The 25,402-nt window shown below is 45.3% G+C and overlaps 1 protein-coding gene across 1 annotated transcript in view; it reads left to right on the top strand.

Annotated features, from left to right (window-relative positions):
- Positions 1-668: 668 nt before the first annotated feature.
- LOC146184907 (aurora kinase C-like) overlaps positions 669-25,402 on the top strand; it is an 87,744-nt gene continuing 63,010 nt past the window's right edge. Inside the window, exons 1-8 of the mRNA XM_084608652.1 lie at positions 669-683; positions 2,133-2,205; positions 4,325-4,439; positions 7,833-7,959; positions 15,226-15,305; positions 18,375-18,513; positions 24,208-24,359; positions 24,838-25,066. Of these exons, the coding sequence (XP_084464778.1) occupies positions 669-683; positions 2,133-2,205; positions 4,325-4,439; positions 7,833-7,959; positions 15,226-15,305; positions 18,375-18,513; positions 24,208-24,359; positions 24,838-25,066 (930 nt within the window). The remainder of the gene's footprint in view (positions 684-2,132; positions 2,206-4,324; positions 4,440-7,832; positions 7,960-15,225; positions 15,306-18,374; positions 18,514-24,207; positions 24,360-24,837; positions 25,067-25,402) is intronic.

Below are 25,402 nucleotides of genomic sequence, written 5' to 3'. Positions count from 1 at the left end.
TTGACATGTCTTGGGGGTAGGATTACTTCCCCTCATTATTTATTTGCACAAATCTGGGCGTTCTCCCCTACATTGTGCAATGAACCTAAAATAACGGGTTATTTTTATCCTCTCTTGTCACCGTTTGAACTAGCTAAGAAAACATGCTCTGAATATTTGCCTATTTCTAACTTTTTCCAATCTACTCTCATTTGCAGCCACTCACCTTGGCTTCAGAAATGGGGCAGTTAGCTTCGTTGTTCAGAAATAGGTAAATATTACTCCCTCTGTGAACGGTTCTCAGCTACATACATCCATCCATTCCACTGCTCTCATTCGTCTGCTTGGCTTTCCTTAATTATCCTGTTTGCTTTTCATCAGTAGGATTGCCTTGCCTCTCCAATTATACTAATTCATATTATTATTGCGAAGAATTTATGAACTTTTTGCTTTGAATCTCCAATCTCCTGGTGGGCAATGGCGATTCTTAAAAGGCGCAGCAACAGCAACATTGCCCTGCACTCTCGCCAATCTTCCACTGTGGGAATCTGCCATATTCAGAGGCGAGAAGAAGAAGAAATTGAGTGGTCTCGTGCTTTTGCCTCGTGCGCGCGCCAGTGCTTGCTGCGAGCGGCACGCGACTGGGAGGACGCAGCGAAGGTCGACATTAGTTTTCAAGGCTCCCGGCAATGTATCTGCGTGAGGTAAGTCCATGGCAGTGCTTTATGGCAAGCAGCAACTGCAGCCAGTGGTCTGTGCTCTAGCTTGTGCCGGCGGCGTGCCTTCGGCGCGTTTGCTTTGTCTTCTACAGCGAGACTATTGGTAGTTCCATCAGGCCGTGTGCAGCAAGCTCCAATGCCTTGGATGAGGACGTCCTAGCTCAGCATTTGGTTTGGCGTATCATGAGCGACTTCGTGCAGACTGAACTGCGTTTATGTCGCAACGACGAAGCCATGTATGGACTACAAGCGGCTGGTCACTCGAGGCTTTTCCGGAGTATTGCACTCCTCTCCCCAGAATCTTACGATACGTATACGCCGCCACAACCTAAGAAGGAAGCAGCACGAGCAAGAGCTTTTGTCGATTCTGGACCCCACCCGCGCCTGCGGTAACATTAGGAGAATCCAATGGTGCCCTGCGTAGCACCCTTCGCGACGTCATTATCATAAGGGATCAAATAAACCTGTACACTTTGCTCCTCCAGCTTAGGGGATATCGCGAATTGAAGATAAAAATGGAAGAAGGTATTTTTATACATAGTTTAAACAGTGGGAAGCGCACGTATGGAGGTTCTATAGCCCATAATATTTAGAATGCCGTAGTTTTGTGCAAATTAAGCTTAAATGCTAGTGTTGTTTATTAATGCAACATTGGTCTACGGCCACCGTATACTTTGAGCCCGACGGGAGGAGTGGAACAAAGGCCGCACTTGGAAAGTCTGTCCCCAGGTTTTACGTGCAGGCTAGTTCGTGTTCTCGCAGTTGTGTGGTATGTTTCATGGTCACAGTTGACCCGCAGGGGTCGTGCTGGAGAGCACTCCTTCATTTTAGTTTCTTTGCAGAAACTAAGTTCTCCTAACTGTCATACATAACGGTACTGTCACTTAGGTGTACTTAACTTATGTGCGGAACTGCAGCACGGAATCTCCATTCAAACCATTTTCGTTACCCATCATGGCAGCTTTTAGTTCCCTGTTATAAACTGCAAATACCTTTAGTTTTTTTTGTTTTTCTAAAGTGATATAGCTGTCATAAAGACATCTCGAACAGCAACTTTTATAATCAATTAAACAAAAAAAGTCATATTTGTGTTCTGTACCATTGTTTTCGCTTCCATTGTTTTTCTTTATGCAAATCCAGACCACCCGTCGCTGCTACCGTCGCCGTGACAGCGCTTGCCCCGCAGGCAGGGGTTGAATCGCAGCATTCACCCAGCAGTAAGCAGCATCCCATGGCTTCATTGCCCAGATAAAGGTAATTCAACGTGAACGTGCACTTTCCTGGAGCATTAGATCATTAGTAGCTAATTCGCCCTGCTTTGCAGCTAGCTTTTGCGTCTTGCAGGAAGGTTAGGTTCCACCATTTACGAGGGACATCCTTCAGGCAGTACTGGATTTATTTTGTCGTAACCATGGCGTGTGATGGCGTGTGCAGGTGGCCATAGTGTCAGCGGAAAGTTTCCAAGAGCACTGCTGTATTCGTCCTCATCCGCCACCAGATTTGGAAGGTACATTGGTTTAAAGCCTACCAAAGGAGCAGCGAGAGGAAAACAGGTTCTGGACTGAGGACTCCAACTGCTACTCCGGCAACATTTGCAGGCGAGTAAGTCTTTAAGATTTACCCGGCCCTATAATCACGTCAGCGGTTCCCGGCGTAATTTTCTTCAGCGCCTACAGCATGTATGCAGGTCTTATCAGCGGTTTTATGGGAATTCTCTGCAAATGTTAATGTTCGCTGTATTGACAGCGTTGGGCTCTGGCCGTCATGCACCTGCCATGCACACGGCATTGAGGAGAGTGGTCCGGTAATCTAAAATGTTTTCTAGGAATGCTAACAATGATGCAGGATCAATGATATCGGTATTTGTGGTCTGTGAACCCACGGTCAAGTTTCGCCTACGAGGTGTCGTGCTAGAGAAGCAAGGAGCTGAGAATCGGATTTTCTTTTCTCCTTGGTGCGACCTCTCAGCTATCTTAATCATTAACCTTCTCGCTACTGTCTTTAAGTGTACTTAACCTCCAATACGAATCACATGCCACTCTCAATCGACCCGCTAGAAGATTTATTGCAGCGCATGCTAGTCTTTGACTGCCAATAATAGCCTCCGAAACGGATTCTTTTAAAGCGACGTAGCTGTCATGGCTTTTTGGAGCAGCAAACCTATCCAAACTTGTATTTGTCACAATCGCCTGGGCATCTTTACCACTTTTCGTGTGCCTCAGGCAGTGATAGGCATGCTGGCGGCGACAAGTTTAATTGTGTTCGCCTAAGCCGCAGCAGCTACTCCTGTTTTAAAGGTCGGCAGGAAAACTTAAAATTACTGGTGCTTACTGGGACGCATGGACGTTTCGGGATGACTAAACACTGCTTACTATGCTAACTTGTAGTGTGTGCGCGGCACATTTTTATGTTGAATCGCTTGGTAAGGCAACGTATTGTTGGTATTGAGCCAAACGGGTTTCTTTCAGATTATTACGCAACCACCGTCCAGCTTTTTCTTATTACCTTGCCGAAACCGCGGCCGTGGAGTGTTACCGAGCGACGACGCTCAAAGGACATTTCCCAGTAGGGCAATCTTCTTGTCGGTGACACGCAAAGTTCATTTGAAGGAAAGGCTTACGGAGAATCCCTGGCATATTTGCTGCCGAGATTCGTTCATGATAGCAGGGTGAGCTTATTCTTCAAGCAGTAGATGAATGCAGGGCTCGTTGAGCCTTATATTCTACAGAGACGCATGAGTCCTCTGTGGACACACTGTAACGTTCCCTTATTGCAACCGACACGAGAAGAGTGATTTTAAGCATTGGATATGTTATTTCAATTTAAAATGGTGAGCCCCTGAATTATTGCAAGAAGTAAACGCTTGCATTCACTTCACATCAGAATCCGCCGCCTCGCTTTGTTCGACACCGGCTGCTTTTCCAAAAGACGCCTCTGCCGCTTCAAGGTCACGGGTTAGCTGCGATTCTAGATTTGATTATGCTTTATGAGAAGCATGACGTTTCATGCCATAGGAAGCGCTTTTCTGGAAGTAATAGGAAAGATGTACTCGGTACAGCACGAAGACTGCTGGTGGCGGCGACCACTGTGGAGTGCGCGTCTACGAGAACCAGTTATTTGCAATGGGAATTTTGACCTTTGTGAGTATGGCGAATTTTTGGGGGGAGTGGAGGAGGGCGTCGTTTAGTGGTTAGCTTAACGGAGGGGGTGCAGGGAGGGAAAGGCAGCTATAGTCGGATACAATTGAAGAAAGAAGCCGAAATACGCGTCTGCCATTCACGGTAATGGATCAACTGCGGCCTCATGAGAGCCAGCCGATTTCATTAGTAGATATGGCTTCCTTTCAGCGGTAGGCACCGCAGCATTATTAAGTTGTTTCCGACCATACTGAAGCACTGTTCTGAGAATTCTTGTGAATTGCACATTTATCGCCGGTTTTCTTCGAAAATTGTTGGTTGAGATGAGCTGCTGCCCCCTGCTTTCAGTCCCCTGCTGGACTAGTGTCGCACTTTCAAACAAAATTTCTCGCTTGAGTGCAGTGGTGACAAAACTTCAGAGTCGCTCAGAAGATTTTATGCAATAGCGCCGGCATTAACCCTCCTTATATTTATCTCCCTTTGCGGCAGCCAGTAGCAGCCCCGTACTACTTTGGACGTTTTCGATGGAAGCCGCCGACCCCGATAATACAGGACAGGACAACGAAGCTGGCCCCGGTGGAAATGGCAGAGAACCCGAGCAGCGGTAAGACATTCTGTAGGTTTTGTCCGCCAGTGTTTTGGATGATTTCATGTTGCATACAGCATAACTATCTCCTTTGACGTGATTGCAGATTTTATTATAAAGCGAACCTCTGGGGCCTTGCTATGTTGGCATGTGTTTCAGTTATAGTTATTGCCCATACGACACATGCTCGTTGACTAAGACAGATAGGCTTCCCTCCATCCCGCAAATAAATATCCTAATAAATCATCAGAGGGCCCCATGGCATCTCCCCAGACCGCATATGTACTATAACGGGATTCAGGCGTAACGTGGTATTTTCGCTTTTCTCCGGTCAGTTGCAGGGACTAACAGGGCGCCGGCACTGTGCCCGCCGTATGGGTTAGTGTTCGGGAAACTCCAAACACGTGGAGGCACGATCCCCTTCAGGCTCATTTTTGTTTTAAACAGATGACGCAGCCGTGGGTCGGCACCCCATTGCACGTCATATTAACGGCCCTTAAGAGGTAGAAGTTGCTGTGGAGCTCAGCACTTGTTCAATTAGCTCTTCACCTCGCACCATCTGAGTAAGACAGTTACTGCGCCCCTCCATTCCTTGTCTTTGCTTCACAAACCAACGATGTGTATGCGCCCATCCGCTCTGAAGGAACATTTCTGCCCTCGCCTGCTTCACTGGAAGCGCGCCCTTACACTGGAACTTAGCAGAGATATGGTGATTATTGCATTACACCGCGCCTGGTGCAGAAGCTGATTTTGTATTATTGGATCAGCCTTTACAGGTTGCTGCTTTTACACGTAGAAAAAAGTATGTGGGAAAAGGTATAATTGTGAGAAAAAAAAGGTCTAAACAATGTTACTAACAAACGTAGTAGGGTATATATAGTCTTGGCAAAAGTGTAGAGCCCACGGGGTCTGCTTTTGAGCCGTGTAGTGGCGCTGATTAAGAATTAGGAGATCCTTCCCATTGGAGAGGGTAGGGAGAAAAATCTTCTTACTATCTAGAGGATTGGAACTCTGCAAATCCATTACAAGCCGCACGAATTGGCTCAGAAGTAGATCCCCTAGAATCTACTTTTCTGCCAGTGACTCTACTTACACTTTAGCATTTATTACAAACGAGGTTGATATCGCAAGTGGTTAAGGGCGTTAGTGCTTGTCAAACCTTTTTACAGCTCTTATAAGGCTTTTTTGCTTTTTATAAGTTGACCCTAGCGGGAATTAAATTCTGCAATGTATTCCATCCGGAGAGTTAAAAATTAACCAGGTACTTCGCGCTTACAATTGCCGCTGTCATTCTCGAAGGCTCTCCCTAGAAACACCACAGACACCTAGACAAGACGTTTTTGTCGGCCAGGTCTACTACAATTTTTCGTATCTCCCGAAGTGGAGCGGGTAGCACGGGCTTAGCTGGGATATACGAGTTTAACAAGAGCCCTGCTAAACGAAATCAGAACTGTGGGAACCAACGGAAGAGCGCGGCTTTCAATGTTGACCTGGCTACTCCTCGTTTTAGGGTTAACGCCTCAACTTTGCGATAGGAAGAAGCCGCCGTGACAGCTGACTGCCTATTTTAGCATTCTCTTCACGTCACTGACAGCCAGGCCCCCACGCTCGATGTTTTCGCTTTAGTAGATTGGCGTTGCTTTTCTTTTTATGCTCCTCCGCTTACATTTAGGCATTGGGGGAAGCCATCCTCACAGTCGACTGTCACAGCACTCTGGCGAAGCCTCGGCTATCCTGCACGTTTGAGTGTATTAGAGAAAAGGAATGGCATGATCGGGATTTTTATTAATTTCGGAGGCACATGATTTGCCAATAACAACGCATCAATTTTAACTCAGACAAAGCTTTGCAAAGGGTGACCTAGCTTGGTCCTAATGAGACAAAGCAGAACGCTGGGTTTAAATATTAGGTCGAAGAAATGTAACTTCAATTTCTACAATATCAGATCGGAGCGTAACTTTACACTACGCAGTGAAGCACTGGTAGCGGTAAAGGAATAGATATAATTAGGACACGTAGTGACCGACAATCTGGACCACGTGAATGCAATAACAATTGGTAACTTACAATCGAATGGGGTGCACTTGGCAGACGCACGCAGGGGATGAAACCCAGTTTGTCTCTATGCCCCAAGAGTAAACTATATAGCAACAGTATCCTATATTAGTACTACACTACATGGCGCGAATGGGAGACTAACGGAAAGGGTTGGACTTGAAGTGAGGACAGCGCATAAATGTAATCAAAGGAAGTAATAGGTGAAAGAGATACAGGTAATAGCAGTTTGAGTCAGGGTAAGATTCTGAGTTAGTAGCATCTAAACAGAAATCCGGAAGTGCCCTACTGAAAAACCAAAAGTTCTACGGGGAAATAACCTCATAAAATCTCATCTAATCGCATAGACCATCACACGGTGCACATCATTATCATAAATTATCGTTCATGATAATGTACAAGAAACTATGAGACCTTATGCAATTATATGCGACTTGTATGGAATTTCTTATGTGAATTCAGTGAGATTGTGTGAGAATATGTGAGGTTATTGCCTTATACAATTTTTTCAGTAGGCTGGCCATGGACCATCCAGAAAAAATCATAGAGGTCTCCATGGTCATGGCCATGGAGAAGCTAAGTAATGTGAAAGCGAAATAACCGTTTGAAAGCAACCAAGTAGATTCTAACAGGATCACACTTAACAGGGGGTGGCAGAGTTTGGCTGAGAATGGGAAGTTTTTATGGGTGGAGTTTGTTGCAGCTGACATAGTCAACTGGAGGGAGCGACCGTTCTCCTGCAGTGTGGGAAGGTAAGCTGACGATGATGGGAAACGTAGTCTTGGTAAAAAGTCCTGAAGCCAATGGATTTTCGTCTTAGCCGTAAAATGGAAACGTCATTTAATCATTAAAGCTCAAACGTCTTTTAGAATGCTCCGAGATGATTTATTATCACTGCAAGAAACTGTCTCATAGCATTTCCCGGGCTTTTATTCTTTATTGGCACCGTGGCGGCTTCATTTCGAGACCGAGAGAAAAAACGTCCAGCCTTGTGGCCTTTGACCAAGACTACACATAGCCGGGGAAGCAATAGTGTTTTGGTGTCAAAAAAGCCATAATGAACATTGTGTAACATTTTCTTTTTCGGAGCGCATTAAATGTAATCAAACGATCACAAGCCGCGCTGTAAATTTAGTTTACTGTGGCATTTTTCCAACGACCGCTCAAAAGGACACACATAAGCTGGTGAGGGCTAAGTGCCGCCAGCATGTACGGTGCATTTTTTTTGTTGTTGACATGCGTGCCAATTCGAGCTTACCTTAGAGGAGCATTCAATTCGTGCACTTTTTACTTCCGGAGTCTTGTGTTGTGACTGTCATAATAGAAAAGTTTTTTTTCATTGTTTTCGCATTTCAGCGCTGAAGAGGACGTGACAGTGTGGCGCCTCGCAAACTTCGAGAAGGGGAAACTTCTAGGAAGTGGAGGATTTGGAGAAGTTTACTTAGCTAGGGAGAGAAACACCGGCTACCTGGTAGCCCTGAAGGTCGGTACTGAGAAAGCATACGATCAGTATATGAAATTGGTGTTTCGAACATTGCGCTTTTGTAGAGCGCATTTTATTCGCACAACAAGTCATTGCATCCGCATGGTTCAATTAAGCGTTCTTAGATGCCCTTACATGCGGCATCAGCGGCTGCTCGGTGGCCTCATTTATGCGGAGTAAATTTTCTATGTTGCAGAACAGTATTTAAAAAGACAGCGATAGGTTTGGCGGCTTGTACAGACTAGTTGTGCAGCAAGGTGGTATGAACTGCGAAATGCAGTATAATGAATGGACGCTTAACAATCTACAATTAACGAACGAATGCTGTATTTTATGGGAAAGTTTAAATATAATTGTTTCAGAGAACAAAACAGACAATCGTAATACTGCATCACGGATATAACATCGCTTTGTTGTTGAATCCGCATGTACAACAACGACGTTTCTCTAACGGATTCTAAAATAAAAATCTAAGCGCTATACAAAATCACGCGGTATATGCTCTCATGCACACGACAGCCAGCATATGGTTTCAGAGCACCGGAATTCACTGGTTCTTAAATATAACGGCAAAGGCTGGCCTACCTTGAACTGCGGTGAACTCATCAGCTGCCCGAGCAGGCCGATGGTCGCTCCCGCGGAGGGAGGTTAAGTGAAACAGGCCGAGAGAATGAATTGGGCCCCATTTCTTTGTTCGTGCTGCTTGTTTAGTGAATAGTGTGGATTGATTCTAAATAACGCTGATGTAGAGCAAAACTCGCCCAAAATTAACGACGATGCCGGATAGTTTTATTGCACGATCTTGTATAGCCGTTATTCCGAGCGGGCTGTGAAGTGGACATTTCTTAGTCAGACCTCAACATGTCGACCCGTGCCCTGCCTCTAGTGTCACGAGGGGACTCATACGATCACTGTCTCCACGCAGCATGTCAGCGCTTTCTTATGATTGAGCTCTTCAGTTTGAACTGCGGTTGATTCGGACAAATCTTTGAGCTTTCTTTAGTTCAACCTACCAGCACTAGACTGTATTTTACGGAATAATGTTGCTCTTCGGTGTTCTATTTTTTGGCACAAATGGGCCTCCGTGACCGGAAATTTCGATTCATGATCAATCACAGCTGCTTCATCTGCAGAGAATGAGTGCACAAAGAATGCTTTGAGGTTATGTTTTTTTTTATCAACAAGAATTCTAGAGGGCACTTTGGTCTACTAAAGTGCGATGAGGCGAAAGTCCTGATAGCGTGGTGGATCGTAGTCCTCCACTACGGCACCTCTATCTCTCCCTCTTCTTTCACTTCCACTTCCTCCCATTCTTTACAGCGTGGTACGTGTGACCGCTGAGAATTTTGACAGATACTGGGCCTTTTCTATCCGTAAAATCAATTTCAAATGCCGCTGATGCCTGCTGTACTAACGCCTCCTGGACATCTGGGTCTGTTTGTTGTGTCGTGCGATGTTCGAAGAAGCGGCAAATGAAAGGCGCCGCACGGACGCCTGGACCGGACGCCCGGCGGGGTCAGCTTCGTACGTGGATGAATCGCCTGGTGACGTCATGACCTGTCGTGACGGTACATCGCGCGCCCCTTGCCGAACACAACCAGCATTTCATTGAAGGCAGCAAAGTTCACCGGCGTTTTATAATTCGTTTACAGGAAAGGGAAGGCGCAGTATCTGTCACTCGCGAAATCCCGCTATCATCCTCACAGTAGACAAGGAAAATTATGAAAAGCGTTTTACGATCCGAGGCGTGGCGCAGTGGTGAAGCGCTCGGCTGTAGAGGCAAGGAAGGGAGGTTCGATTCCGGGTTGAGACAAGATTTACTAATTTATTTTTAACTGTCACTCTCGAATCCGTGACACCTCTGCTGACAGCTTTGTGTCGACAACGTTGAGACATTAAAGGCTTTCACATTAAAATAGACCTACACACTCTGCTCAACCAGAACATGTGGCGTTTGCATCATCATATCTCGCTTCGCGGTAGGCAGCTCGCGAGCATTCTTTGTAAAGACAAGTAATCTCCTGTATTTGCAGCGCCACATATTTCTATTGCCCTATATATATAAATTCAAGCGCGTGATGTTAGTCGTCACCAAATTAAAAGCAGCAATGCAGTTTTGAGGAAGGGCAACCATACAATCAGACTTGCAGCTTGCCACAAGGATTCAGATTACAGCGGGAATATGATAGCCCTGGTAGGTAATAATCTTGGTACAGCACTGGACACATCGTCTGCTTTTAGGGTTGAGGGCTTACCGTACAGCAGCTGTTTAAAATTTTTATTAGGGCCCAGAGACGTCCGAGAGTTTTTCTGCGAAAACGCCAGATGCGGTCACGCCAAATGTTCTTGTACGTGTCTGTAAGATTCCATCAGAACGTGAAAGCACTCCAAACAATGCTATACGAACTAGCCTTTGGCGGAGTTTGCAAATTGAATGGAAAAGAGTACATGTCTGGAGGCTCAATGCACGTGTATCCAAGCGTCTTAAGCCATGTGACACGCTTAGAGACGTAATTACCTGCGACTCTGTTAGAACATTTCTCGTCTGCTACCTTGCTTGACGTCCAATCAGCGGCAGCCATTAGACGGTAGGCTTCCTTGCGAGTGCGCTTCATAATTGGAGTAGTTCAATCTGACCAACGAATGATATAAGACGATGTACGAAGCCAATATAATATTGGTACAAGCAAAGAAACGTATATCAAATTATACTGAAAAATAAATTGCTTAAAGCTAGATACGACGCTTTCCGTATTCCACTATTTATGGAGACCACAGATGTTACAAAGAAACTCCAGAGCGTGAAAGCTCACAACAGAGAAGATAAAATACACAGAGAAATCAAAAGTAATTAATAAGCGTAAAATTTTCGACGTAAGCAAGTATAGGACTGAGAGAACTGAGCATCCTAGAAGCAACGGCGGTAGCCTAAAACAGGTGAAGAGGAAAGTACGCATGAGCAAAAATCAGCTGTAGCGGACATTGTCTTTGGCAACATTGATAAGGTAGTCAAAGTAGGCGAGGAGTTCTCCCAGTTCTATACAGGAAATAACTTCATCAGGATGATAACATGAGTAGGGATAGTACACAGGGATCAGTTGTTCCTTGGAATAATTATGTTGGGATGACGAAGTAACGGAATTTGTGAAAGACAGTGAAGAGATAATTCTGACCCATCTGACCATCCTTTATGCGCAATGCTTTATGATATCGAGATACCGGAATGTTAGAAGAATGCTACCATCATCTTAATCGAACGATCGATCAAATAGAGACTATCAAACAGGTGACAGAAAAAAGACTCTCTGAATATATACGGCGCCTTACATAGCATTCATAGATTACGAGAAAGCATTTAACTTCTTCAAAAGTGCATCAGTAACGCAGGAGTAACGAATTGAAGGTGCAGATGAGCCATATGAGAACATACGGGAAAGTAGTGGATGCACAGCGACCGTTGTCATTCACACTCAAAGAAATAAAATACTTATAAGGAAGGGGGTTAGGTAAGGAGATTTCAGTACTTTTCACCACTTGCTTAGAGGAACTATTCAGAGAGCCCTACTAATAACAGTTAGGGATGATGTTTGATGGAGAGTGCCTCAGTAATATGCGATTTGCTGATCACATCATGTTGCTAAACAATTCAGAGGAAGAATTGTGAAGTGTGAATGATCACTTATGCAGGAAAAGCAGAATGTTGGGCCTAACGATTAACATGGAGAAGACTACAGTAGTGTTTAACAACCTCCAAAAGAACAGTTTAGAATGGGTGTTGAGATCCTGCAATCGGTAAAAGAATTCGGCTACTTAGGGTAGGCAGTAGCCTTAGTTACGGAAAATAATTAGGAGAATCAGACTGAGATGGGCGCATTTGGCAAATATTCTAAGATTATGAATGTCAGCTTACCAGTATCATTGAAGACGCATGTAAATAACAGCTGTATCGCGCCGGTGGTCACTAAAGGGGCAACAAGGTAGAGGCTAACGAAAAGTGTTGAACTTAAAATGAGGGCAACGCAGAGACCTACGGAACGGACATTGTGGTTGTCACGCTAAGAGTCCAAACGCGTGCAGAGTGTGTCACTGAACAAATGCAGGTTACTAATGGTGTCTTCAGCTGACGGCACTAGTGGAGCACTGCTGTAGAGCCTGACAAACCAACACCGCCACAATCGCAACATTTTGCAGCATTCACCGGCGTCTATGGTTAGCACTAGCTCAACACACCGTTTGTAGGAACGTAGCATAGCCTCTGAGATAGTTAAGGGTCTTGGAGGCTATGCAGGAGTTCACACAAAACTCCACGAGTGCCGTCAGTCGAAGATACCATAACATTCTTTTCAGAATTAAAGGAAGTGGCCACGGGTAGGTGATGTCCTTGAGGAGGCAAGATAGCAGGGGGCGGCGCGCGCGGAAAGTTAGGTGGGCTGATGAGATTAGGGAGTCTACGAGGATCATGTAGGTGCGGCTAGCGCAGGGCTGGGTTAATTGGATGGATAAGGGAGACGAATTTTCCCCGCTGAGATATATCCAGGCTGATGATAATGAATTACCAAAGTGAGGTTGCTTTTTTGATAGCTAGGACAACACCTATTACTTTTTTTTGCTTCCAATGCCAGGGGCATTACAGAGGAAAGAAAGGCCACTGAAGTTATTGAGCTGCGCCACGCAGTAACACCTCCGCAATGGAGGAAACAAGCGTAAAGCCGCTGCCTTGGGCATATCATATTTTTGTTGCGAAAACATTTCCTCAGCGGGTAAATCGCGAACCCAGGAGCTCTGTGTGAAGCCCCTACTTTTAGTCTTACCGGAATAAATATACGTCGCATTAGATTCGAAAAAAAAAAACTGCTTGTGGGGAAGTAATTGCAGAACCTTATAGCTATTGCAGCAGCCAATCATCCCACGTATTTAACAGCCACTCTGCCTTAGTGTGCATTGCATGCCGTCATCTTCATCAACTTCCATCCATGCGCATTCGATCGTCACCACCGAGATATGGACAAATAGCGCATTCCAGCGGCCTACTTCACAACTACAGATGGGCAATAAAGAGTCGGCCAATGAAGCTGCGTGCGCAGATCCGATTCGTGGAACGAGGTGTCTCCTCGCCACTGTACTCACTCCAGTGCACGCACAATTGTTTGCTGATCTGCTATCTCCCATCTGGTATTCGTGAAATTATCTGCTGGAAAAGAAGGTGATGCACCCGCCTTGTTGAATTCTCGGTGGTGACGATTACGTTCAAACACGCATCGCTATCGCATTGGTCTCCTAAGGTGCGTATAGCAGTCGCAGAATTTCATGGTCCGCTGCCACTCACGTTTACTGCCACCTCCGATTCCGCCGATCGTTGCTTGAAGCTTTATTTTGTAACCCTATGGCATCGAACTGAAAGCAAAGTGAAACATGACATTTGGCCGATTTGCTAAATCAGCCGAAATTTTTTTTTAGTCGAGTGTGTTAACAACGGCCTACCTGTCCCATGTACAGTCTTTCTTTAAGTGTAAAGCTCAGAGTGCCCGCTTCTGAGCCACTTCGTGCGGCTTGTAATGCATTGCCAGTGTTCCGAATTTCTCGATGTAAATAGATCTTTTTGTTCGACCCTGTCCAATGGGAACGGCATCCACTTATGCTAAATCAGCGTCACTACACGGCTCAGAAACCGTCTTTCTGGGCTCCACACGTTTGACCAAAGCTGTACATATTCCAGCCCGACAACAATATTATATGCAAGATAACCAAATGACGGCACATGATGTGGGAATGTTTCATAGAACAAATGTCTGGGTTGCATACGCCCCCAGCTTTCTTCTCTTTTTATTTACCGAGCACACGTTCGTGAATTTGCCGAGGGAGAAAAAATCATGCGACATCTCTGCCAGTCTCCCCGGGGCCGTGCAATATGCGACGAATGTACAGAATGACTGCATGCTTATGTGACTTGTGGTTGGCGAAGAGTACTGACATATTTGAGTAACTGATTGGCGGATTCAGGAATAAAATGTATACATCATACTCAGCAGAGCGGTGCCTAGTACTTACCCGTTATAGATACTTTCAACGTTGTGGTAATAGAATCCAATCTGGTATTATGCAACACGAAACAATTTAATTCTTTACCACTTTTATGCGCGAACCGGAGAGATTAGAGAAAATTTATGTAGTCAGAAAAACTCGGATCACGGATATTCAGTCACCGTCTAGATGCGCATGTGAGATGGCAAGTACTACTTTACTATCAAAGCATCGCCGTTTTGTAGACTACAATCCCATTGTCCAATAGGGAACAGTACTACTTAGATAACATTTAACCTTTATGCCATACGTTATGGAGTTCGACAATCAGGCAGAAATAATGTCTGCCTGATGAAATATTTGTATTCGCGGCGAGCGCTTCTTCTATTTGTAACTTTGGTTACCGTTTTTCATTACTGTGCGCTGGTTACTAATTATGAAAATAACAAAAATGTACTCTTATTGTACGTTTTGTACTTTGTGACTTTAGCGTACCGTTAAGCCTTGTGTACGCTCAGTTTCGAAGCCGCTATTTTAACCATAAGTATTGCGCGCATGATGCAGTAATGTACCGTTGCCCAATAGTTACTAAATTTCAACAAAAATGAGCGTCTGCGCTGCTGAGTGTTCTTTGTCGTTTCCGTTGCTTTACGCTAAGGTGCCTTTTGACTAGAAGGTCATGCTGAAGAGTTTTGAAAGCTGTAGCGTCCTGCATAAATAGTCTTTGTAAAGTCAGAACTTTGTGCTATTGTTAAGACCCGTTGTCTTACAGACAATAGTATGCAGGTATCCTGAAAGGTCTGCGTAGCGCTGCAGTCGTTGAACTGCGCAACTAATTAGTAGTGCCGTTAGCGGAATGAGCTGTGATAAGCCAGACACCACGTTGTTGAAGATTGCAGGCGCACATTTGACTGAAAACATCAGCTGTCTCGGTGCTCCCGATGCTGCGTGGTTAGCCAACGGTTGCCACTCGAGGCTAAGAGAGAGCCCGGGAGCTGATCTCCATAGGTAACAGCAGTCGGCGCGGAGCTGCACTACGGAGGAATGCGCCTAGTTGGGAAACCAGATGCACGGGTATCGAGCCACATTCCTACGGGTTAACCGAAAACTGCTTGCTTCTCTTTCGATGGCTCCGTGTTACGGCGGCACAACAAGCTTCACTGCAGGTCGCTTGCTGCCGCGTAGCTTTTCAACGCCTACTTCCCCCGCTTGAATTGTTCTATATCTTCAACTTTGCGCGTGCAGATCATGGTCAAGGCGTCTGTGCAGGATGCAAACCTGGAAGCACAGCTGGTTCGAGAGATCGAGATTCATGGCCAGCTGAGGTGAGCTTGTTCGCTTTTCGGTTGTCATGAAGGCACTGTTAGTTTAGCTTCGAACAACCCGCGTAGTGGTGTGTATTGTTCCGCACAGCTTATCCCTTCCTTACGGGCTATCCTTGTTAGTGGCACTGCCAGCACCAAGAATTCTTCTGACACCTAGACCGCGGCCTGAGGGAAGCCCTGAAGGAAGGAACGAACGAATGGTGAGAGTCCTCGAAAGGGTTCAGCATAAACATCCATCCGAAGGTTCTTCGACTCCCCTGGAAAGATATCCGTCAAAAAAGCGTTGAGTAGCGCTGATTAGCAGAACGCGATGAGAAAGCGTTGATAAAAAGTCGCGATATCTGGGGCATCTTTTTATTTTGCGTCAGTTCACAAACGTTAATGTGGTCGTTAATATGACCCTGGCATGCTTTTCTTCCAAATTTGAGTATTTTTGAGCGACTTCGTGCTTTTGTTCAGTTTCACTTGTTTGTGCTGCTGACTTTTTCCCGTTTCTTATTTGTTTTGTTTTCGCCTTTAAAATATGATTATCCATGCACTTCTTCGTTCTGAGATGGCAGCTAAGGGTTCCAGTACAGATTAACTTATATATGCCCTTATTCATAGGCGTCATGTAAGCTTGGGGTGCATAAAAAAGTACTTACCTTTTCCCTGTGCTTGAGCCGGGCAGTTGAATATTCCATAAAAAAAAACATAAAAAGGGGATTGGTCGGCGAACCAACCACCAAAAACAAAAAGGCGGCGAAAACAAAATTTACTTCGTTTTATATATCCCTAGTGTGTCCTTGAATTCCTATATATCCCTAGTGACTACTTGAGTTCAATCTCTACGCATAACAGTTTACCATCAAGTTCAAAATAAATAATGAACTTTATTTTTCATATAATCACACCATAAAATCACGGTAGGCAAGGGGCGCACTCTGTCCGGCTACTCACGTCGTATATTTACAATAATGTAGCACCTTAAAGGCAGCTCCAAGGGGCGAACTGTCCCTCCGAAATCCTCCCGGAGAAAAATCGAGCACGGAGCGCTGCCGCGAAATCTTTGCACGATCCTCCAAGGAGGAAATTCCGCTGGCGTGCCGTCGTCGGGCGAAGCGCGCAGTGTGAAGCCGTCCGTAGATTGCCGCTCCCAAGACTAGCACACTGAAGCACTGTACCGCCCGTGCTCCCAGATGTAAAAGAAACGGCTACAGCACACTAAGGGATAGCACGTACACAGTGATCTGCTTCGGGTAGCGGTCACTACTTTCTTGGCTCTTGTCACAAGAGTTTGTTTTTATATTCGTCGTAAGCTTTTTCTTCCCTTAAACCTTACAAGACATATCAGTGGTGTTGTACACCTCTCTTGGTTTTAACCTTGCTCGTGCCCACTACCGCGGCAGCAACGGGTGAAGAAATCCTGCCACTAGGCATGACAATGTAGACCGCCGGTGCATATTTACTCGTATTGGAATCTTGTAAATGCTTCCGCATCGCAACCGACGAGAGAACAGTAACTGTAGGGATTTTATACGCCGTTTGCATTAAAATAAGCTAGTCACTGAATCATGCAGGAAGGGACCACTTGCATGCACTTCACCTGAGAAGTCACCGCCCTGGCGCTCGGCATCGGAAGTTTTTTCAAGCCAAGCGCCGCCCGCTGCAAGGACACGTGCTAGCTTCGATCCTACATTTGACTATGCTCCATCAGAAACGTGTCCATTCATTCCATAAGAAATGCTTCTTTTCACGATATTTGCAAGAATGTACTCGCAACAGAACGAAGCCGGCCGGTGGCGGCGGCCACTGTAGAGGGCGGAGCTACAAGAACCATTTCTTTGCGCTGATTGGATTACGTAGATCGGACGTGGCGAAGCAGCGGCTGCCGGACGAAAATATCTGACCAGTCTATATCGGGCACGAGCACCATTTCTTCGCGCCGTTCGTGCATCGGAGACGTCGCCGGGTGAAGTTGTCCAGATATTCTAAAGTTTTTCAGTCCATGCAGGTCGGCCATTAGTGTGCAGAAAATGTCTGAGTTCGGGTAAAATGCTTTCAAGAAATTTTTAAACTTCTACGAGTTTAAAGGAGTCCTATGTGCGAAGCTGAAGTGCAAAGAATGCGAGACATGGTGTTTTGTCATAACATTTAGAATGGCCAGGTCATTGTCATATTATTGTGCTGCGGCGTTCAGTCTTGTTAGCAGCGCGCAGCAGCAGATGAAAGCCATGAATGACGTATTCACTGAAGCGATGCATTTGCGTCTCGCAAGCGACTGCTCTAATGAAGGAAACTAGTGCTTCTAAAGCCTCCTTAGACCGACCAAAATGCGCCCAGCAAAGCGCAAGCGAAAGATGCGATGATCTTAACTCGCACAAATGTTTACGCGATTACCAGCTTCTCTGCAATAGTCAGGTTCTGTGCGAAGCTTGCATATTATTTCAGCAATAATGGGCTCTAACGCCACTTCCAATGTATATGCTACTGAAAAAAAATTACGGTTTACCTACAAGTGCTAATCTGCACGTGTTGAAATCGTGTTGGATTCCCTTAAAACTATTCAACTTTCCTTTAAGAAACCAGGGAAGTCATAGTTCTGCGTGTCACTGTGGTTGCTTATATTTAAATTTGCGTGGTCCTTCCTCGATAATGCAATGAGTCAGCGCCAGCGAGATAGCCAGGCCCATTGGTTGCGTGATCGTTGTTTCTTACGCGAGAAATCCTGCGTCAAACACTCCTGAAGGCCCTCATGAGCTTGCCAAAGTAAAAACGCTTGCTAAGAGCCCATTTTTGTTCTCTCGTTTTCTGTGTCAGATCAGTTGTGAGTGCCTTTTGTATTCCATTTTCTGGTTACTGTTTAATTTCAATTTCGCCGCACTCAATATTATTCGAGTTTACACGCACCAGATTGGTAATACTATAAATTAAAACAAAAATGTTTAATTGTATGATAAAAGGACTTCCATTTGCGCAACATACTGTATGCAGTTTTCGGTACAAACGACCCGTGCCAAGCAGTATTGTGTTGTACACCGCCACTGTTCACAAATATGCTCAGCGGCTACTTTGTCCAACCTATTGCAGGCACCCTAACATACTGTGCCTTTTCAACTGGTTCCACGATGACACCAGGGTGTTCCTAATACTGGAATTTGCCCCCAATGGATCGGTGTTTGAAAAGATCATTGAAGAGGAACGCCTAACTGACAAGGAAGTGGCTACTGTGAGTGCACTACCCCACCTTTTATTGTACTGATAGCCCGCATCACGTCTCTGTCATGCCACTTTTCCCAGGCACTGTTTTTAATGTTAGGTAAAAAGTTCCCTCGTCATGTTCACAAATCATGAGGCTGATTCCTTTGAGTCGTTAACAGCAGCGTGGTAATTCTGTTGTAGAATGTTGCGATAAAGATGTCGTGAGTCTGGGGTACAGTACGCGAACGCACACATGCACACGTAGCATTGTATGTATATAGTTTTTCTCACCTTAACTTTAGCAGCTGCGTTAGGGTTTTGGTTTTCAAGGGTATATTCGAATGGGACGAGGAGGGTCCCTTCTTGACGCTCACAGAATTACGTTTCATTCGAAAAGAAATATGAAATGGAGTGAAAAATAACATAAACCGTTAGCATAAAGTGATGTATATTACTGAGTGGCCAATTACAAATTGCGAACATGATTAGTGAATGGCCGAAAAATATTGAGCAAACATGCGGAATGGCTTGGCAAGGTTCCGCGATAGCCTTAGGTCCACTTAACGTTTTGTGACAGTAGTTTTTGCATTATGAAAGGGGTGGAAGGGGGGGGGGGGTTTAAAGAGGGTGTTTTATACGATTTAAATAATATTTAGTACCTAGGAGATATACGTCCCCAGGTAGCACAAAGTGGGCTATGAAGGGGGGCCCCTGGTGGGTCCAATGTAGGCAATGCAAGTCAGTCCCGGTGGGCTCAATGTGGGTGCTGCAAGAGGGGCCGACGTAGGCATGAAGGGGGCTGTCGGCTAAGCCCCGATGGGACCCACTAGGGACCGATGCAGGCAGCCCTTGCGGGGCTGCCCCCATTTTTCCCGCATTGCCAAAAGGGCACATCCCGCCAACTTCCCACGATGGTCCTACTTTGGACAGATTCGGGATACCGCTCTGGATGAACATTTATTTTTTTTTATTTCGGTTAGCCCCTAAGATAATGACATAGGACCGATGCGGGCTCTATAGCGCAAGCCGCACTTGGGCTTTTCCACATTATTCTCATAGGGGTCCGACGTAGGAAATTGATGGGAAACCCTTGTCCAAGTTTTCCCAATCATTATTTATGCACATAATTAAGTAATTATTTTATGCATGTCTGCCCTTTCTAAAGAGCCACAATAATAAATTTTACAATAATTCTTAACATTAATCTAGCCTAAATGACTTCATCTGCATCTTATTCAGGCTATGGAGATGTGTGCTCTGAGCAGTAGTTTTGTGCAGAGTGTTGCAGGCTATCCACAGCAATCACATTAGGAGCAACAGTTAGCAATCAGTTCGTTTTAGTATTTGTAGCGCGATTTGCATGAGCGCGAGAACTAGAGCCATGTAAAATTCTAATCGACTAAACATGGCAACAACTGTTATACAAATCACCTATAATAGTAATTTAGGGCAACATCTAATGCAAATAAAGGTTGGAAACAATGATTACGCAATTGCACGCACGCCTTCTAGCCCCATTACGGCTGATGTGGGACCTACAGCGGTTTTGTGTGGGCAGCCCCAATTGGGCTGGATGTTGGTTTTGAACCTAAAGCCCACTTGCTGTTGCACGTGCCTTCAAATTCCCCACAAGGGATCAATTTTGGTATCATGTGGGCCCTCCCGCCTTCCAGCCCCATTACGGCCCATGTGGGATAAAAAGCAGTTTTATGTGGGCAGCCCCAATTGGGCTGGACGTTGTTTTTGAACCTAGAGCCCACCTGCTGTTGCACGGGCCTTCAAAGTCCCCACAAAGGACCGATTTTGGTACCATGCGGGCACGCCAGCCTTCCAGCCCCATTACAGCCTATGTGGGACCTAAAGCGGTTTAGCTAAGGCTGCCGCATTTGGGCTTCACGAGGGCTTGCCCAAATTGAGCCCTTATTCATATTTCACCTGCCCTCAAGTAACCTACAAGGGGCCGATTGAGGCAGCATGTGGGCATGTCCATTTTCTTGCCCCACTACGGCCGATGTTGGTCCCACAATGATTTAATGGGGGCGGCCTCATTTCGGATCTATGAGGGCTTTCCCATAAAAAGCCCACATTTAGCTTGGATTGCCCTCAAATATCCGGCAAGGGACCCTTGTGGTCTGGATGCAGGAATGTGCTCTGCATTAGCCCAAGAAACGCCGCTATGGGACCCATTGAGGAGGAACAGGGGCAAGCCCAGATGGGGCTTGCCCACATTTGCCTCATCGGGGACCGCTGCAGGTTTTATGATGGTTGCCCCAGCCCCATTTACCTACAACGGACCTACTGGGGCCCCACATTCTGTGCTACCTGGGTCAGCGCAATAGCATAAGTGGATTCCACATCAATACGGACATTGTGCATCTGATACTGGTCAATCAGTAATTTGACAGGTAACTACTATAACCAAAAAACCCTTGTTTTAATTTTACGGAGCAAGGTGGCGCTGCGAATGTCAAGGCCTTGAGAACCGAGGCATTGCAAGTAATGTTCTGCAGTCAACAATGTTGCTGGAAACAACGAACAAGAAAATACTTAATTGAAGGCTGGTAGAGTTGTCTTTTCCGCATCAACAATAATAAAAAGGCGTCCCTCGCATTTTGTATGTATGCTATACACATTGCGCTGGTGTACATCACGAAGAAGGGAGCTTCACTTCGGCAACGGTAACCCGCGCTGCGATGTTATGTTATAACGAGACAAAACCATCTCAAATATGCACTTCTGAATATAATTAAGAGCAGAATTCGCCTCCGATATCAGCGGTCCTTGATTTGGCATTATGTTATTTTGCCATGAAATGGAACGTAAATATTATTGCGCAGTATGATTTAATCGTATTAAATTTCACAGTATTACATGATTATGTCCGCCTTATTGTGCAATCCACTTGCGCAGTCAGCACTGACGTGTCTCTCCCGGTTTTGAAATCAATTATCTGTAAAGTTTAAACTGAGTCATCAAGAATAGCTGTAATTGTATGAAACGAATCGTTCAGCACAGCATGTCAATTCATGAGCCTATTTTAGCGGGAACAAGAATTTACCTTTGGAATAAAAGATTCCAGCTGCGGAAGAAGCAAGCAGAAATCAGAGAATATATCAGCCAAAACAGTAAGGTTTGGAACACGGGTGGTAGCTACCAGTAAACTTCCAGAAAATTCGCCCTCAGCAAGGAACTGAAAGCTAGAAGAATACCGACTGTACATGATTGCTTCAGGTACACTACCTCTAGTACTTGCGGAGTCCTTGTCTGTATATGGGTACTGCTTTGAGACATTCTAAAACCCACTCCAAAGGTCACATACAGCGTTCCAATCCCAGCTTCATTGAATGCACACATGTCTCAAGTCAGCTTGGATCTCGTGACCACGTGTGGAACATTCTCAAGAGAAGAGTAGCTGGTCGTAAGCACACGTTTCCCCTCACCTCGGAGTGCATACATTGGGAAAAATGCCTTGGGAAGTAGGCAGGCGTGACATTTCCCGGATGTGGCATCACAACTGTGGCAGCCAACTATTTTGGGAGCGGCCCTGACCGAAAAAGAGTGTTGACTGGAGACATTTCTTTAATAAGTTCGCTATATCCCCGTTTACTACAAAAGCTATATAATTGAGCGTGCATATATTTGCGTCACTACTGTCGGTCATAAGGAATCATTTAGCTGCACTCGCTGGCTAGTAAATTTGCTGCAAATTTGTTAAGCATGGTCTTTGTCCGTACTCTCTGGATATAATTTCGGGCGTACCACCACACCGCTAGCAAAGGAGTGCACTCACTCACCTATGGGCATTTATTTGCACGATTACCTGAGCGTGTTGTTTACACAGTAAACGCTGTGAGGGTTGTACACACTTCTGAGGACAAGCAAAGCCTTTTTAATCTCGAATTCAATCTCAGTGAAATGACAGGTTTTCTACTCACTGATTCATGACTTATTTTTCACGATAGGAATATCATAAATTTTATCTTTTGTCTGGCGAATTGCCGAAGATGCACTAGAAATACACCTGATGGGCCCACATATGCGTACATCATTAGTCAACGTTCGTTTGAAGTTTAAATTTTGCTTCTCTTGAATAACACTTGTGGCAATATTTAATAACATTACAGCGCTAAACGTTTGAGAACAGACAATAATTTATATACACGAAACAGCCGCGCTCACGCTACTTTACAAGGGTAGACTTTCATCCTAAAATAGCAAATTTTGCTTTCCTTCCCAGTGTCCCGTTTGAGATACTTCCGCTCGGCTGGTTCCGAAAGTATCACGGTTATAACCTTCATAATTCGCCAAACGTTGCGTTTAAGCAGCAGCCGCAAACTACAAGAAACGAGGAATGTTCCGCTTCAATAGAGACACCATTGTTTAAAGCGGTTTTGCGTGTGTCAGATATGCCATTCTTCTGGTGCACGTGACGCTAGCTCTGGTTCGCAGAACTGTTTCCTTGGGGACCATAATGACTGTGTCAGCAAGAAGGGGCTAATACTCGATGATGTTCGAGGGGTATTGCTGGTTTTACTGGTATTACTTCTCCGGCCTCGAGGACAAAAGGTCCGGTAGCTTTAATAACGTTCAGCGCACCGATATGCTCAGAGTCATGTTTCCTTTACGGCTTCACGGTATGAAGAAGCACTGAACAAGGGTAAGTGGGGTACGCCTCAGTTCGCAGGTCGAGCCAACATTTCGACAAATGGACTTGTCTTCGTCTGGGCCCAGACGAAGACAAGTCCACCTGTCGAAACGTTGGCTCGACCTGCGAACTGAGGCGTACCCCACTTAACCTTGTTCAGTGCTTCTTCATACCGTGTAAACCATCTTCTTTCTCTCGTTCTACCTTTACGGCTTCAGTCAGTCCTTCTTTGCTTTCTTCAAAGTGCCCTAAGTTGATCGTTTTGTGTAACATTAAATAAACTCTTATGCTTTCAGACATGTCAGCTTCGAATACGTGATTTTAGAGGCAATAACCTTTAAAGTAAGGCATGTAACACTTACTCTAGGTGTTTACGGTGCGAGCGTGGTTTAAAGAATGAAATAATAAGTCATGACAAGAAGTATGCGCAGTCAATTATTGTTACCTGGAAAGCCGAACTGGATCGAGAGTTTCTTCGGGTTTTGTAAAGCTCAGTCATCCCGCCCGTCAGAACTGAAGCCTTCAGTGTGAATGACTAAAACTGGGCAGGTAGTTTTATGAGGTGCACTCACGGGGAATGGTGCTCGTATCGGGTATCTTATAAATCATTCCCTGAAAGGTGACTCATGCTAAACCAATGGTCTGCAGCATTAGCAAAACATAACTAGAGAGACACAGAGTCTGTAGGTTGCATGTCCCATGCAAGCTCACCACGATGCACGAGAGCCGAAAAATATTTGTGCCTTGTGACTGAAATGCTTCGTTGGATATGGAGCATAAGCAGTAGACAATTAAAATGCCTTGAGATAATCCATGTGTTCCTGTGTGGTTTGTAAGAGGCTCAGATTTCGATTGATCGGCTTTTTTTGAGTGATTTGTTGCCTGCACAATGACAGTAGCGCTGTGAACACTCGTAAAAGATTTTTGGCCGTTCATTCGGAAACTGGCTTCTCCCCATCGCTATCAAAAGATCTCGTTGCCTCTTTTAAACCTTCGTATACTTCGTGCTTTCTATTGCGCTGCGTACGTCGCTCTTGCCGCTGGTGAAAAGCACTCCTCTCTATGCCTCTCCTGCAGTATGCCTACCAGTTGTGCCACGCCTTGCAGTACTGTCATGCAAGGAACGTGATCCATCGAGACATAAAACCAGAAAACGTTCTTTTGGGTGTAAACGGCGATGTGAAGTTGGCCGATTTCGGTTTATCGGTGCAATCACCGGCCTCTCAGAGGTGAGCACACCGGCCAGCTTTCATTACCGGTCGTCTGCTGTGGCTATATCTGAAAACAGTGCTCTGGCGCTGTTTTTAGTTATGTTCGGCGTGGTATGCAGTCAGGAAAACCGGTTTGTCTCAAACTAATCTGTTAGGTCGAGAAAGAAATGAAGTTTCAAGGTAATAAATGTAGACAACACTTTAATCGGACTCCGCTAGCTTGCATTTACCGCTTCTGTAAGGGCTGCTTTGTCCTTCGATTAGCCAGTGTGTCATAAATTCAAGCAACGTTAGCTCTCCCGTAACAACTAATGATAAAAGGTGGGGCTGAAACTGCCTTCGAGCGATTAGTCGTGATAGCCGCAGATGCTGGAAAACTAGTCCAAGCTAGTGATTGGTTTCAGCATATGACTAACAGTAGCTAAGGAATGAGCGTGCCTTATTTCGAGGCGTAAATGCTGAATGTAGTTCACGCTTGCAATGTCACCTGCAGGAGGAGGACATTCTGTGGTACGCTTAATTATCTTGCACCTGAAATGATCAGAGGAAATGCCTACGATGAAAGGATCGACCTGTGGAGTCTTGGCGTGTTCATTTACGAGGCGCTTGTTGGACGCGCTCCTTTCCAAGCATCAAATTCCATCGTCACCCGGCGAGGCATAAGGAATGGCCTCATCCGCTTCCCGGCGCACATGAATGAGCACGCGCGTGACCTGGTCGCAAAAGTGAGTAGCCTTCATTGCTTTAATTAGAGCGAGGCTGGTGGCTACAGGTTGCCTCCATTCTTGTCAAAAAATCATGCGAGAAATTCGTCTTATTGTCCACTTGACAGGTTAACCAGGTGATTGCAATAATTTAGCACAGGTTTCTTTTTTCGACGCCCAAAACAATACTTTTTCGGTCACTGCAGTTCATAAGTGGTGTATAGGAGAGATCATTCACGTGTTACGGTGCGACAAAAAGACGAGTATTAAACTTTTGTACTTTGTGGTTGGGATAAGTCACTAAATTACGAAGTCGTAAGGCATCCAAATTGAGCGTGAAGCCAATTTTTTAATTTT

This window comes from Amblyomma maculatum, chromosome 7, assembly GCF_055883805.1.
Source record: "Amblyomma maculatum isolate TAMU_Amacu chromosome 7, ASM5588380v1, whole genome shotgun sequence".
Classification (NCBI taxonomy): Eukaryota; Metazoa; Arthropoda; class Arachnida; order Ixodida; family Ixodidae; genus Amblyomma; species Amblyomma maculatum.
The sequence above is the reverse complement of the archived record's forward strand: the minus strand, read 5'-3'. Positions and strand labels throughout refer to the sequence as shown.